The sequence below is a fragment of the Balaenoptera ricei genome, chromosome 13 (assembly GCF_028023285.1).
Source record: "Balaenoptera ricei isolate mBalRic1 chromosome 13, mBalRic1.hap2, whole genome shotgun sequence".
In the NCBI taxonomy this organism is placed as follows: Eukaryota; Metazoa; Chordata; class Mammalia; order Artiodactyla; family Balaenopteridae; genus Balaenoptera; species Balaenoptera ricei.
The window spans coordinates 76927395-76941448 of record NC_082651.1 but is presented as its reverse complement, the minus strand read 5'-3'; the positions used below and the strand labels follow the sequence as shown (position 1 = coordinate 76941448).

General features: G+C 33.7%; 1 protein-coding gene across 3 annotated transcripts in view; it reads left to right on the top strand.

Annotated features, from left to right (window-relative positions):
• The window catches only part of BIRC6 (baculoviral IAP repeat containing 6), a 249518-nt gene that overhangs the window by 139758 nt on the left and 95706 nt on the right, over window positions 1-14054 (top strand). For all 3 annotated transcript variants that reach the window (XM_059943630.1, XM_059943629.1, XM_059943628.1), the window contains 10 exons: window positions 464-560; window positions 708-902; window positions 1699-1899; window positions 4104-4383; window positions 5686-5942; window positions 6198-6306; window positions 8971-9192; window positions 10208-10988; window positions 12395-12538; window positions 13022-13151. In XM_059943630.1, coding sequence (XP_059799613.1) covers window positions 464-560; window positions 708-902; window positions 1699-1899; window positions 4104-4383; window positions 5686-5942; window positions 6198-6306; window positions 8971-9192; window positions 10208-10988; window positions 12395-12538; window positions 13022-13151 — 2416 coding nt within the window. The remainder of the gene's footprint in view (window positions 1-463; window positions 561-707; window positions 903-1698; window positions 1900-4103; window positions 4384-5685; window positions 5943-6197; window positions 6307-8970; window positions 9193-10207; window positions 10989-12394; window positions 12539-13021; window positions 13152-14054) is intronic.

The window sequence follows — 14054 nt, the reverse complement described above, 5'->3', positions numbered from 1 at the left end:
CATTTTTTTCAAAAGCAGATTTTAAAACAATTTCTTAAGGAATCTTCTATATGTCAGCGTATAATTATCATTTTCATAAATATACATTGCATGTGTATATATATTTCCCCATTGGAAGATACAAAGATATTTGAGAAGGATACATTTTTAAATGAAAGTACTGTCTACTGGAAAACAAAATCAATGTACATTAATTTAAGGTAGAAAATGATAATAGTAGGTAAACACGCAAAAAATGCTGAGTTCAGAGAGGAGACTGTTCACTTCCTTTTTGATTCAGGTAAGATTTCCTCAGTATTTTGGCAGACGTTTTGTATTTAGTGATTTAGGTTAAGGTTGCCATTTTATAATAATTAACTGTAAAAGAATATTACATTCAATAAGAAATTTAGTTGTCCTAATTCACAGGAAATTAATAATCACCTTTTAAAAATCACAGTATAACATGTATGGTTTTTTTTAGGGCTCTCTCGCTACTTGCCAGTTATCTGAACCATTATTGTGGTTCATTTTGAGAGTACTGGATACTAGTGATGCCTTGAAAGCATTCCACGATATGGGTAAGACAAAGTTCCAAAACTGTCATTTTAGTGTAATCATTCGATAGTACGTTATGTTCTTATTTTTGTTGTCTTCTGTGAAAATTGACTCAATGTCAAATCATCTATGTTAAGATAATTTTCATTTAGTATTCTCTTTAAATTTAGGTGGTGTTCAGCTCATTTGCAACAATATGGTTACTAGTACAAGGGCTATTGTAAACACTGCAAGAAGTATGGTATCAACTATTATGAAATTTCTTGACTCTGGTCCGAATAAAGCTGTTGACAGCACTTTGAAAACACGAATACTAGCTTCTGAGCCTGACAATGCAGAAGGGATCCATAACTTTGCACCCCTGGGTAAGAAAAGAGTTATTTCATCTTATGGGTATGAATTTAAGTAGTAGTTAATTGGCTGGTATGAAGCAAAAATAGTTGTCAAAGTAAGTTGATTGTGTTACAGTATCACCATTTTAATTACGAGCCATTGATTTTAAAGGTAGTGGTTTTCCAAACATTCTACTGATTAGAAGGAAGTTTTTAATTGTTCTTTAGTAGTAAAATTTGTTTTTATTTCTGAGTTTAAATAGAACACAATTTATGAAACTAAAGAGTAGATTCTTATGTCAGTTTTCATTGTAAATGTTAGTTTTAAAGGACTTGTTCCATCTTATTTTGAGTGGTTCTTTTTTTTTATAAGAAGTTTCAGATTTATATAGTTATTCTTTTTTTCCATTCTACATAGTTTCTTTTTATATTTTTCTTTTCATATTTCTAACTCATGAATATTGACAATGTAGAATAAAGGTGATCATTTTCAAGTTGAAGCCTGTATTGGACATTGTTTTTTACTTAAATCATTTGAGAATTACTGTGCTAGATTTGTTGTTACTAGTTTAGTTTTCATTTGACATGTTAGTACATAGAAATTTGGCAGCAGTTAACAGTGAATTTGTCGCCTTGCCAGTTGACTGGATGTCCTGAGGTTTTGTGAATACTGTAACAAATTATGCTAAACGTATTAAGTACATTCATAGTATTAAGTGTTCATGTTTTTAGCTAATTTTTCTAGTGTATTTATTATGGTTTGAATAGTTCTTGATGCCTTATTGGGTTTCTTTTGCAAGTTTTTATTTTATTTAAAATACTTCTGTAGGTACAATCACATCTAGCAGTCCTACTGCCCAACCAGCTGAGGTGCTTTTGCAGGCCACGCCACCCCATAGAAGAGCTCGCTCTGCTGCTTGGTCCTACATCTTTCTGCCAGAGGAGGCTTGGTGCGACCTTACCATTCACCTTCCTGCAGCAGTGCTTCTTAAAGAGATACATATCCAACCTCACCTTGCATCTCTTGCAAGTGAGTAATATTTTTTGTAAAGATCCATCATGAAAATAAACTATAATTTAGAAGCATTTTAAGAATGAGAAAAATACTTAGCAAACAGTGATTAACTTAGATACAATTTCCAGATCGCTTAATTTTGAACAGTTTTAATATAATATTTAACACTACCACCAAATCATTTCCCATCAAATGAATGGACATGGCTATTCCCCTGAAACAAATAGAGTGTGTGATGAAATTTAAACAAATATATTCTAGTTATATATTATTTTGCCTTTCTTCTTCCCTCAAATTTATGAAGCTATCTATATAGCATTAAGATAAAATGAGTTAGTTTATACAACTGTAGACAGCAGTCTTAGTTTTTCTAGGCTAGTCCTCAGTCCTAGCTCTGTCATGTGAAATTAGCATAGATTCCCCTTCCCATTGTAAGGTAATTACATCTGCAAAGAATTTTTTATCGAAATACTTTTTGATATTTTGAATATTTATGATCTTTAGATTTTTAATATTTTGAGTATCATTCATTTTATGCATTTTCATTGAATACATTTTGTTGTAACTTTGCAACATTAAATAATTGAAAAGAAGTTTTAGAAAACAAGTTGTACATTAAAAGGAGCAGGAACTCCTTCAAGTATTCATGAAGGAATATGAAGTACTATTTTACATTTATGATGGTCCCCAAATTCTTTCAATATAAATATAATAACTTGTACAGAATTGTTGAAGTTGTCACAATCATTTATCTTCATTGATTAATTCTCATTGCTATCATATGTCACTCAGTAATTTAATGAAGAACTATAGGGAGTTGTGTAGACCCCTGGCATATTCGGAAGAATCAATTTTTCCACTTATTTGCAAGATTAGATTATTATACTCTAATACAGTTGTGGAATCCACACATTAGATAAAAATAGATACAATGAATAAAATGGCAGAAGAAAAATAGACTAATGCACAGTGTTTTAGCAGGTCACAAATAACTATATTACATGGCAAAATACAAGTCAGTGTAAGACTTAGGGGATAATCTAAGATGAGGAGGAAGCTCCTTTTATTCGGAAGGAGAAATGATTCGTGTGAATGGTGGCTTTGGAGTGTAGCTAGAATTTGCACATAGGAATTGGGACAGGAAGGATGTTACAATGGAGAACTCTGTACATTATGAAAAATCAGTAGGTTAGGTGTTCTCCAGTACAAGTGTGCTTAATAATTTTGGTTTTGGATTGGAGCAGAAACTGAAGATATAGTGTGTTGCAGTGGAAATAACATAGCCTTTAGAATCAAACATGGGCTTGAATATAAAATGTGCCCTTTGTTCATTTGGGAGTTTGGATTATTTAATCTCTTTGTCAGTTTGTATTGACAGATTCAAAGAGATTAAATAATGTGGGTAATACTTATCTCAAAAGGTAAGGTTAAATTTTAAAATTGATGTGACTTGTCTAGTTCTCTGTGTAAACCAGGGATGTAATTGGCATATAATAAAAGTTACTTCCTAATTTTACTGTTGAAATGAAAGTCAAAGTTCAAAGGTTGTTTTAGTTGATAGATAAATTTATTATATGGGCTTCCATGTTTGTGAGAAAGAAATTTTCCCATAACAGCTGCCAGTTATTACTTCATTGGGCCTCCTTAAATTTTAGCAGGAAATGGTTTTATTTTTAAATATTCTGGATGTTTGTTTAAATTTTGAAAGGCAAAAACAGATTAGAGGCAAAAGCAATTTCTAAACTCAACTATGTTTAAAATCATAGCAATATGGTAGTAGTGAAATAATGAATTTGTGAAAAAGTACTTTTTAAGTTACATTCTTCCCAAATTATTTACAACAGTAAACCATAGCATATTAATCACCATATTGTTGGTGATAATTCTAAGTAAAGTAGAAATAATAGAGTAATTGCCTATTTTTGTTTTCTTGGAGCGAATTAAGTACATGTGGATTGCATATCTTCAGTTACTCTTTTTTTTAGGTTAATGTTAGAATTTTTTAAATACAATTTTTATTATACTGTGAATTTCATATAATAGCTGTAAAATCAATTACGGTGAAAGTCAGTGACAAAGTATGACTTGGTGTATACATTTTCTTTTTATGAGTTCATAATGAATATAACTGAAAGCTGCTGTTTTACTGGGATTGCCACTAAAATATGAACTCTAGTTTACTTTTCCTTTAGTAATTGTTCAATTTTCTCTTCCTGTAGCCTGCCCATCCTCAGTGTCTGTTGAAGTAAGTGCAGATGGGGTAAATATGCTACCATTATCAACTCCTGTTGTCACAAGTGGTCTCACCTACATAAAAATTCAGCTTGTAAAAGCTGAAGTAGCTTCTGCTGTCTGCCTTAGACTTCATCGTCCACGAGATGCCAGCACATTAGGCCTTTCACAAATTAAATTACTGGGCCTCACCGCTTTTGGTACCACTTCTTCAGCAACAGTTAATAATCCTTTTCTTCCATCTGAAGATCAGGTATCCAAAACAAGGTATGTGGTTTCTCATTCTTAAGAAAAACCTTTCTGTGCTTTTCATGAAATTGTTTATTCTGTGGGTTTTTTTTTTTTTTTTTAGAGTTTAGGAAATTCTTTGTTCCATAGGTATGCAAATAATATCATAATTTTATTAAGTGTAATAAAGAATAATTCTATAGACGCAAAACCCTGAGGCTGGTTAAAATTGAGATTTATGTGTGTTTAATCCTTGGGATGATCCACTATGTGGTATATGTGGCTGTGGGTTCCAGTTCTTTGGATTGTAGTCTTATGTAAGCATTTCCAAATGCCTATCCCCAAGAAAACATCTGAAGCATACAAATTGATCATATAGATAGGCATCTAGCCCTATATGGTAATTCCTAAGTTGCCAGTCTGCAGAGGGTTAGGTTTGAACCATACAAACTGAGCAGACAAAGAAGGACCTTTAATTTACATTCTTCTGGTAACGTTTGATGGTTGAAAATTTTATAGATGGTCTTAATGTAAGTTTTACCTGACAAAAAAATTTAGGCTTTCTTTTTTATTCTCGAGCTGCCAAGACTTTACAGTTTTGCAATTCTATGATCCTTTGCAGTTTATATTTATGCATATAAATATATGTATGTATAAAAACATTTCCTGACTAATTAAATAAAAAGGAAGTTCATAATTCCTAAATGCTACTAGCACTTAAGTATTTTTGTTATGTTATAGGGGAAACTTACTGTGTGTTTAATTCTTTATTGATGTTACAGTATTCTAAAAGTATTCTTTTTTAACGTAGATTGGTGCTACTTATGAAATACAACATGCTGATCTTTTCGTTTTTTTCTTTCTTTTTTTTCTGCTTTATAAGTCACAAGGAATTTTTTTTTTTAATATATATCCTCTCCTTGTTTTTTATTTAGATTCTTTTCCCATGTAGGTCATTACAGAGTATTGAGCAGAGTTCCCTTGCTATACAGCAGGTTCTTATTAGTTATCTATTTTATATATAGTAGTGTATATATGTCAGTCCCAATCTCCCAATTTATCCCTCCCCCCGCTTACCCCCTGGTAACCATAACTTTGTTTTCTACATCCATGACTCTACTTCTGTTTTGTGAATAAGTTCATTTGTACCCCTTTTTTTTAGACTCCACATATAAGCTATATTATATATTTGTCTTTCTGTGTCTGACTTGCTTCACTCAGTATGACAATCTCTAGGTCCATCCACAACATGCTGATCTTTGAGAAGTTTTGTTTTACCCCTGAAGTAATTTAAGCTACTTAAATTTACCCATATAGGCCATTTTGTGTTGTGTATTTCAGTATTGGATGGTTACGGTTATTACATCATTGCCTTACTCACATAAGTGATCTGGAAGGAATGATGGCAAGTGCAGCTGCACCTACTGCTAATCTGCTACAGACTTGTGCTGCCTTACTGATGTCTCCATACTGTGGAATGCATTCACCCAACATTGAGGTTGTGCTTGTAAAGATAGGACTGCAGTCCACTAGAATTGGCCTGAAGCTTATAGACATTCTTCTGAGAAATTGTGCAGCATCAGGCAGTGATCCTACAGGTGACAATTTTGATATTTTAATTTTTACATATCTGCAAAATAATGACAGTTGAACTATGTGATATTTGTGATTAATTCTGTTTCTGAAATTAACTTCCATTATGGCGTCATTATTTTTGGAGTTTTGTTTTTTTGTTTTTGTTGTTGAAATTTACAGAAGTTATTTTTAATGAATAATTTAAGATTAAATTGAGCAAATCTTCTCATCCCATTTGCTTATGTAGCAAATTTTTCCCTTTGATTCTTTGTTGCAAGATTTGAATAGCCCTTTACTTTTTGGAAGACTGAATGGACTCTCTTCTGACTCTACGATAGATATTCTTTACCAGCTTGGAACAACTCAGGATCCTGGAACAAAAGACAGGTAGGTATGTGGTGATCTCAGTTTTCATATGAGGACACACATATACACAATCACGTGTAGTGAATGTTACTTGGAATGCTTTTTTTTTCTTTTTTTAAATTAATTAGTTTATTTATTTTTGGCTGCGTTGGGTCTTCGTTGCTGCTCGTGGGCTTTCTCTAGTTGCAGCGAGTGGGGGCTGCTCTTCATTGTGGTGCGCGGGCTTCTCATTGTGGTTGCTTCTCGTTGCAGAGCACAGGCTTCAGTAGTTGTGGCACGCAGGCTCAGTAGTTGTGGCTCGCGGGCTCTAGAGCACAGGCTCAGTAGTTGTGGTGCCTGGGTTTAGCTGCTCCGCAGCATGTGGGATCTTCCCAGACTAGGGCTCGAGCCCGTGTCCCTTGCATTGGCAGGTGGAGTCTTAACTAGTGCACCACCAGGCAAGTCCTGGAATGCTTTCTTTTTAGATCTTTTCATAAAAGTTAAGCTTAGGTATTACTAAACATATAGAAGTATAGTGTCCATATTAGGTACTTGGACTATTTTGTTAATAGTAATAATCTTTGTTTTTATTGATTACTTATTGTTATTGATTATATTATTCACGGACAACTTTTCATTAGACTCCTCACCCTCTTTCTCCTGCTTCCTACCACAAAGTGAAACACTATCATACCAAGTAAATAATATCTGAATGTTTCACCTAAATGTTTAGTGATCTTTCGGTATAGGTAATTTTAGATGAGTTTTACTAGTGTAGATCTTCCTTGATGTCTTTTACCTCCAAATTGATAGGGACTCCAAGTAATTTTGAAACATGTTTTTGTTGATAAATTTTTGAATGATACTTTGGCATTCTCTGGTTTTATGTATATCATCTGTATCTGGAGAACATATTTATAGAGTGTGTGATTCTATAAGTAATATAAATTATCTTCATGCTAGAGATTGTTTCCTGAGTTAATATCCTTTGAAGTATATTGAATATTTTATATCCAATTAATATTCTTTAATATTGTTATTAGTTTGTGTTTAAAGTGAAATCATTTGGTATGTTATTAAATGTCTTACTTCATAAATTATTAACAGATTATTTTTTGTGGGTGCTTACTCATTTTATAGCTATTTACTGAGTAGTTGCTATATGCTTGGCATTGTGCTAATACTGGAGAGGTAAAGTTTATTGAGTCCAGCTTGTGCCCTCAGGATTGGGAAGACAGAGCAGTGTCACTCATAAGGGAAGATTTACGTAGTTCAGACCTAAGGGTATGAATTAGAGTGCCAGACAGTGAAGGCATCTCGGAAAAATTGTTACTTAATCTCTGATAATGTAATAGCTTTCATTTAGTTTAGGGTCATTGCTTTCATGTTCTCTGGATTAAAAATATTTAAAGGACATATTTAACAAAGTATAATTAGTTTCAGCAGGATAACTTTAAAATATTAAATAGGCTGATTTCCTTTCCATTAAACTTTTTGCTTTATGTAAACTATGTGATACCTGTATTATATTTAAAAATATACTGGAGTATTTTTGACAAAGTAAATACGAATTTATGTCAAATCATAATGGTTAATAGGATTTAAAAATACATTAAAAATATGTGCTAAATATTTTTCTAGGTTTCTTTAAATCTCTTGTGATTAGTTTTTAAATTTTTTTATCATAAGAAGAAAATTGCACTTAAAATTATTTTCTTAGCATAAATGCAAATGTAAATATTTCAGAATGTTTCAGAACTAACATTAATGACAAGATTGTTGGCTGCTATTTTTCTAGAAGATGTTACTCTTCTGTAATTGCCTCATCTCCCTTCTTTTTCTATGACTTGTCCTTATGTCCTGTCATATGAAATTTAATACATCTTACCCTTCAGTCCTTCAGGGTAGAGAGAGGGATTAAGTAGTATTTTATACCTTCCAATTCCCATTTCTTTTACCCTGAAGCAGAGAATCTTGTGCTCTAAACTAGACATTTAAAAGTAAACAAAAACAAAGATAAATACAGGGTTTTAAGAACTTGACAATAAATCTCACCTCCCACCCCCCCAAAATACAAACTCCAAAGCATTATTGCTTTAAAAAGCCTTTTGCTTTCATTTTGTGGTCTCCAGCTCTAGGGGACTGAGTGTAGAGTGGCACTTGAAAAAGAACATATGTTGGGGCTATTCTGTTGTCAGAGTGAAAGAGGGTGGGTGGCTGCTACTAGTATTTAATGCTTGGGGGCCAGAGTTGTGAAACATTTCATGCTGTGTTGCATGAAATTCTGCACAATGAAGAACTGGCCCCAGATCACTGCTCTGTGGTATGTGGATTTGTTACAAGGTGAGTGAAAATTTAAAGGAGAGAGTGAGTTTTTTTAAGCTGTGTATCCTGTAATTCTAGATATTTGTATGTTCTGTCATAAATGAGGTAAGAATCAATGTTTATTTGCTGAATTAGACTTGAGTTATCTCAAACATTTTCGTTGCTTAAGATTGGTAGGGTTATTGGAAAATTAGAGTTACTATGACCTTATTGATTATATAATTCCTTTTCCCTCCTAATTTATTGATATATTAAAATTATTGAGAAAAATCAGTATATTATTCTGATAAATACATTGCTTACATGCAGTGGTGGTATTTATCTGTATTAAATGTCAGCTGGAGTATAATTGGTTATTTGAATTCATCTTCTTCTTTTAAGAATTCAGGCCTTGTTAAAATGGGTCAGTGATTCTGCAAGAGTGGCTGCTGTGAAAAGAAGTGGCAGGATGAGCTACATGTGCCCTAACTCTTCAACAATAGAGTATGGTCTTTTGATGCCATCTCCTTCTCACTTGCACTGTGTAGCAGCAATTCTGTGGCACAGTTATGAGCTGCTGGTAGAGTATGACTTACCAGCACTGCTAGACCGAGAGCTCTTTGAGTAAGTATGATTTGTGAAATTCTCTTTTCCCCCAGTACTAGATCACTTTAGGTTTTTACTTGATGAAACAGCATTTTACATTTTATTTATATAAAAATAATACTTCAAATAGTACTAGTTAAGTATAATCAGTGTAATTTTGAAATGAGATGCTACACAAATTTAATTAATTTACCTTCAGGTTTTAAGAAGCTACATTAGTGTCATTGCTGCTTTTCCCACCTAAAATTGGAATGTTTCATGTATTCTCCTGCAGGTCATAATGTTTATTCTCACCTGCAAATTTACCTGCCAGATTCTTTTATCTTTAATGTGCAACTTTGGAGGGAAAGTGTAACTAGAAATTTTGAGAGACTACTTTAGACAGTTTTTACAATTGGTTGTTTTTACTTCTTTCTAGATGGCTGTTATGATTGTTCTTTTGACAAGTAGTTTCCACTTAACCCACATTTCTTCACCATACTCAGTTAAGGCTTTGTTGAGCTGACTGCCTAATAACTGCTAAGTCTATAGCAAAATATAATATTTATCTCTGAAGAGTTCCATGACTCATAAAAGGTTGGCTTTTTGTCCTCTAGTTTGTCATTTTCATATTTGGTCCTATCAGTTGGCATAATCCATGACCTATTAGTGAAACTCACTAACAGTTTTCATTTTGCAGATATGAATTAAAGCCATTAATAATGTCGAATTCAGTCTAGACATTTCTTAGGTATAATTTTTTGTATTGTTTCTTTATGTCATTTTTTTGAGGTCACACAGAGAATGGTAGAACCATTTTGATATAGATCTCTTGGTTTTCTGTACTCATTTTACAAATCTAATCTAACTTCCAATCTACTGAAGTACTTAATGATGTTTACCACAATTAGTCTTCCTGAAACATTATAGTGTCATTATATTGAATGTCAAACTATATAATTTTCATGAAAGTGATTTCTAGTAGAAATAATTGATGAAGAGGTCTTTCTAAATATATGTATATATTGTTAACATGGTATCTTTTATTCCCTAGGTTACTTTTTAATTGGTCCATGTCTCTTCCCTGCAATATGGTTTTGAAGAAAGCTGTTGACAGTCTACTTTGCTCGATGTGTCACATACACCCAAGTTATTTTTCTTTGCTTATGGGCTGGATGGGAATTACCCCTCCTCCAATGCAGTGTCACCATGGACTGTCCATGACAGATGATAGCAAAAAGCAAGATCTTAGTTCATCTTTAACAGACGACTCTAAAAACGCACAAGCACCTCTTGCACTAACTGAATCACATTTGGCAACCCTTGCTTCCTCTTCTCAATCTCCAGAAGCTATCAAACAATTACTGGACTCAGGTTTGCCTTCTCTTCTTGTGAGGAGTCTGGCTAGTTTCTGTTTTAGCCACATTTCTTATTCTGAAAGCATTGCTCAATCAATAGATATTTCCCAGGACAAACTCAGGCGGCATCACGTTCCACAACAATGTAATAAGATGCCTATCACAGCAGACCTGGTTGCTCCTATTCTTAGGTTTTTGACAGAAGTTGGCAATAGCCATATTATGAAAGACTGGCTTGGTGGGTCTGAAGTCAATCCACTATGGACAGCACTTCTGTTTTTATTGTGTCACTCTGGGTCCACTTCTGGAGGACATAATTTAGGTGCACAACAGACCAGTGCAAGATCAGCTTCTCTTTTTTCAGCTGCTACAACAGGATTGACTACTCAACAGAGGACAGCAATAGAAAATGCAACTGTTGCATTCTTTCTGCAGTGCATTTCATGTCACCCTAATAATCAAAAGCTGATGGCCCAGGTAAGAGTAGAAAAACTGGCTTATGTTCCAGTGTCTTATTATTTTAATGTGCTGTCACATGGCACTCTTGAAATTAGTTCAGAAAGGGTCATGTATTAAGGCCAGGTGATGGTGAAGTTTGGGTTTGGGTGCATTTAAGGATTTGAATTTAAACCATAATTAAAATTAAGTACTGATATCTCCTCCCTCCTCTCCTCAACTGTTACATAAATCAGTTATTCTTTCTGATGAATGATGGGCAAATTCATGGAGATTCTAGCTAAAGATCATACATTCCTCCTTTTAAAAAACCACCCCTAATCAAAAGAACAACGCTTCAGGGACTTCCCTGGTGGTCCAGTGGCTAAGACTCTGTGCTCCCAATGCAAGGGGCCTGGGTTCGATCCCTGGTCAGGGAACTAGATCCCACATGCTGCAACTAAGAGTTCGCATGCTGCAGCTAAGAGCCGGCACAGCCAAATAAATACATAAATAAAAATATTAAAAAAAAAAAAAAGCGAACAACGCTTCAGCTATTGGAACAGGATTGACCACTCGAAGGTGGCCATCAAGTGCCTCATCAGCATTGAGGCATTGCATTTTATAGTAACCGGATTGTTACAGCTGTTGATTTGCTTCTAATGAAGCAGACATTAGAATAAGTTTCAGATAGGAGACTCCTGACAAATCACATTAAAGGTATGAAAGATGATTTTATTGTATTAAGTCCACAGGGCCAAAAATCTTGAATGCTGGAGTTATCTCGAACATAATTCTAGTTGCTTTTTGCCAGTTTCTGCTGCTTTCTATCTGTTGTGATCTTCAGCAAGTTGTTTAAACTGTAAAATGGAGATAGTAATACCTGCCTCTCAAAAGGTTTTTTTTTTGAGGATTAAATATGATAATGTATATGAAGTGTCTAGCATAGAGCCTGTCTGAGACATGGTAGACACCAATAAATAGGAACCAGCTTCTTTTTTTACCCTCTTATTTGATAGTGCTTATTCAGGTTAAACTATTAATGAAGGATGAGCTATCATAATTTTCAAAAAATTCTGAATGATTTAACTTTAAGAAGAGGAAGATACTTTGTTGCCTAAAGTAATTAATTATTGGGAAACTGTATCTACTTAATGTGTGTAATTTGAAAGAAATGCTTAAATTACCACTTTTAACCAAGTCCTTGAATATGGACATTTGACAATTTGGTTTGTGCCTGTGGGTAGTATGAAACTTTGTGTTCCATTGTCTTCTGGCCTAATAACCAAAAATAAACTTTTTGTCTGCTTCCGTATATTCTTTAATTGCTGATTTGATGAATTCAAATACACTCATTAATCCACATTTTAAATTTCCTCTTTGTTCTTTAAAATATAAAGCTGCAAGTAAATACCTCATTTAACTTTTTAAATCTCTCACTTTGCCAGGTTCTCTGTGAACTATTTCAGACATCTCCTCAAAGAGGGAACCTTCCAACATCAGGGAACATTTCAGGGTTTGTACGTAGATTATTTTTGCAACTGATGTTAGAGGATGAGAAAGTGACAATGTTTCTTCAGTCTCCCTGCCCAGTGAGTATTTAACAATTAAATTAAATCTTTATGATGAGCTGTGTGTAAAAGTATTTTATGTTTTCATGTCAGAGCTTTCAGTTATCTCTGTTCTAATTTCTAACGAAATGAAATGAAATTAGAAATTAGAGGTTGTGCTAGCAAAGTGAAACTAGCACAACCTTTATACTTAAGGATAGGACTTAAATATCTTAGCTAACCCTCTCTGTCCAGAATAACCTAGTTGTAACTTGCCATGAATAGTATAATTTGATTTGGGGGGGAAATTGACAGATTATTAGTAGGTACAGTAGTGCTAATGCAAAAAAGTATGACGAACAAATCGCATGGCAGACATGCCACATTTGAAGAAATGTATAAAATAAACTCTTTACATTTTTGTATGCATTACTGAATTGTTTATTTTTTTATGCTTTTGAAATTGTTATATAATGATATACATTTCAAAAAACCCTTCTTGATTTCTTTTAAATTTATTTCCAGCTGTACAAGGGCAGAATTAACGCTACTAGCCACGTCATCCAGCATCCAGCGTATGGAGCCGGCCACAAGTTCCGTACACTTCATTTGCCGGTCTCAACAACATTGTCAGAAGTTCTTGACAGAGTGTCAGGCAAGTCACATTTAAATATTTGTGTTTCTTTAACTTTATGTTAGATGTATGTAGGAATTTTATTATTTTTATAACTTTATTGCATTCACTCACTCACCAACCATTTAATGACTAGAAAAGGTCAAGGTAGCTTCACATTTAGAAGCATGATGCAGTGGACAAAATGTACAATACATTCCAGCACCTGTAATTCTTTTGCTGTGATGTGTGTTATGTGTAGTAATGACAGAATGGGCAGTTGGAAATGTAGACAAGCTGTGGGAAGCCATTGATGGAATTTTCTCAGGATAAACCATCGGGCTGTTTTATAGTAGATGAATTACAGTATATTAGGTTGCATGACAATTCTAAGTGATAAACATTTACTAAATCTAGGGGAGAAATGAGTGGTCAGTCGGTAGAATCAACTGGTGACCTTATTGTTTATAACAGTGAAGAAAGCAGAGAGAACGTTTCCCCTAGGTTTTTCAAGAGCTCTCCGATGATGCCTTTAAACAGGATATAAGTTATTAAAGTAAAAGCATTTTTTTGAGGTAGCATACAAATTGACTGTGGTTAGTTTGGGTTTATTGCCTCTCAGAAATCCTAATCAGTGATGAATTCATTGAGCATCTGCTATGTGTAAACACAGTAATTTCTTCTAGGGATGTAAAAGTGAGCAGGACATACATTCTGCCTCTCAAAGTATTTATGATCTTTTGTATGTTTTCAGAATAAAAAATAAACTGAAAAGTTTAAATGTTTGCATTTTAATTTAAATATAAGTCAGTGTGTTTCTATCTGTACACATTAGAGGGGGTACCTAAGTATTTAAGCAACACTGATAACTGAAAGAAGTTAGGAGTATCCAGAAAAAAAACTGGCGCTATTTGTTAGCTGGAAATATAAATCTAAACTTAGAAT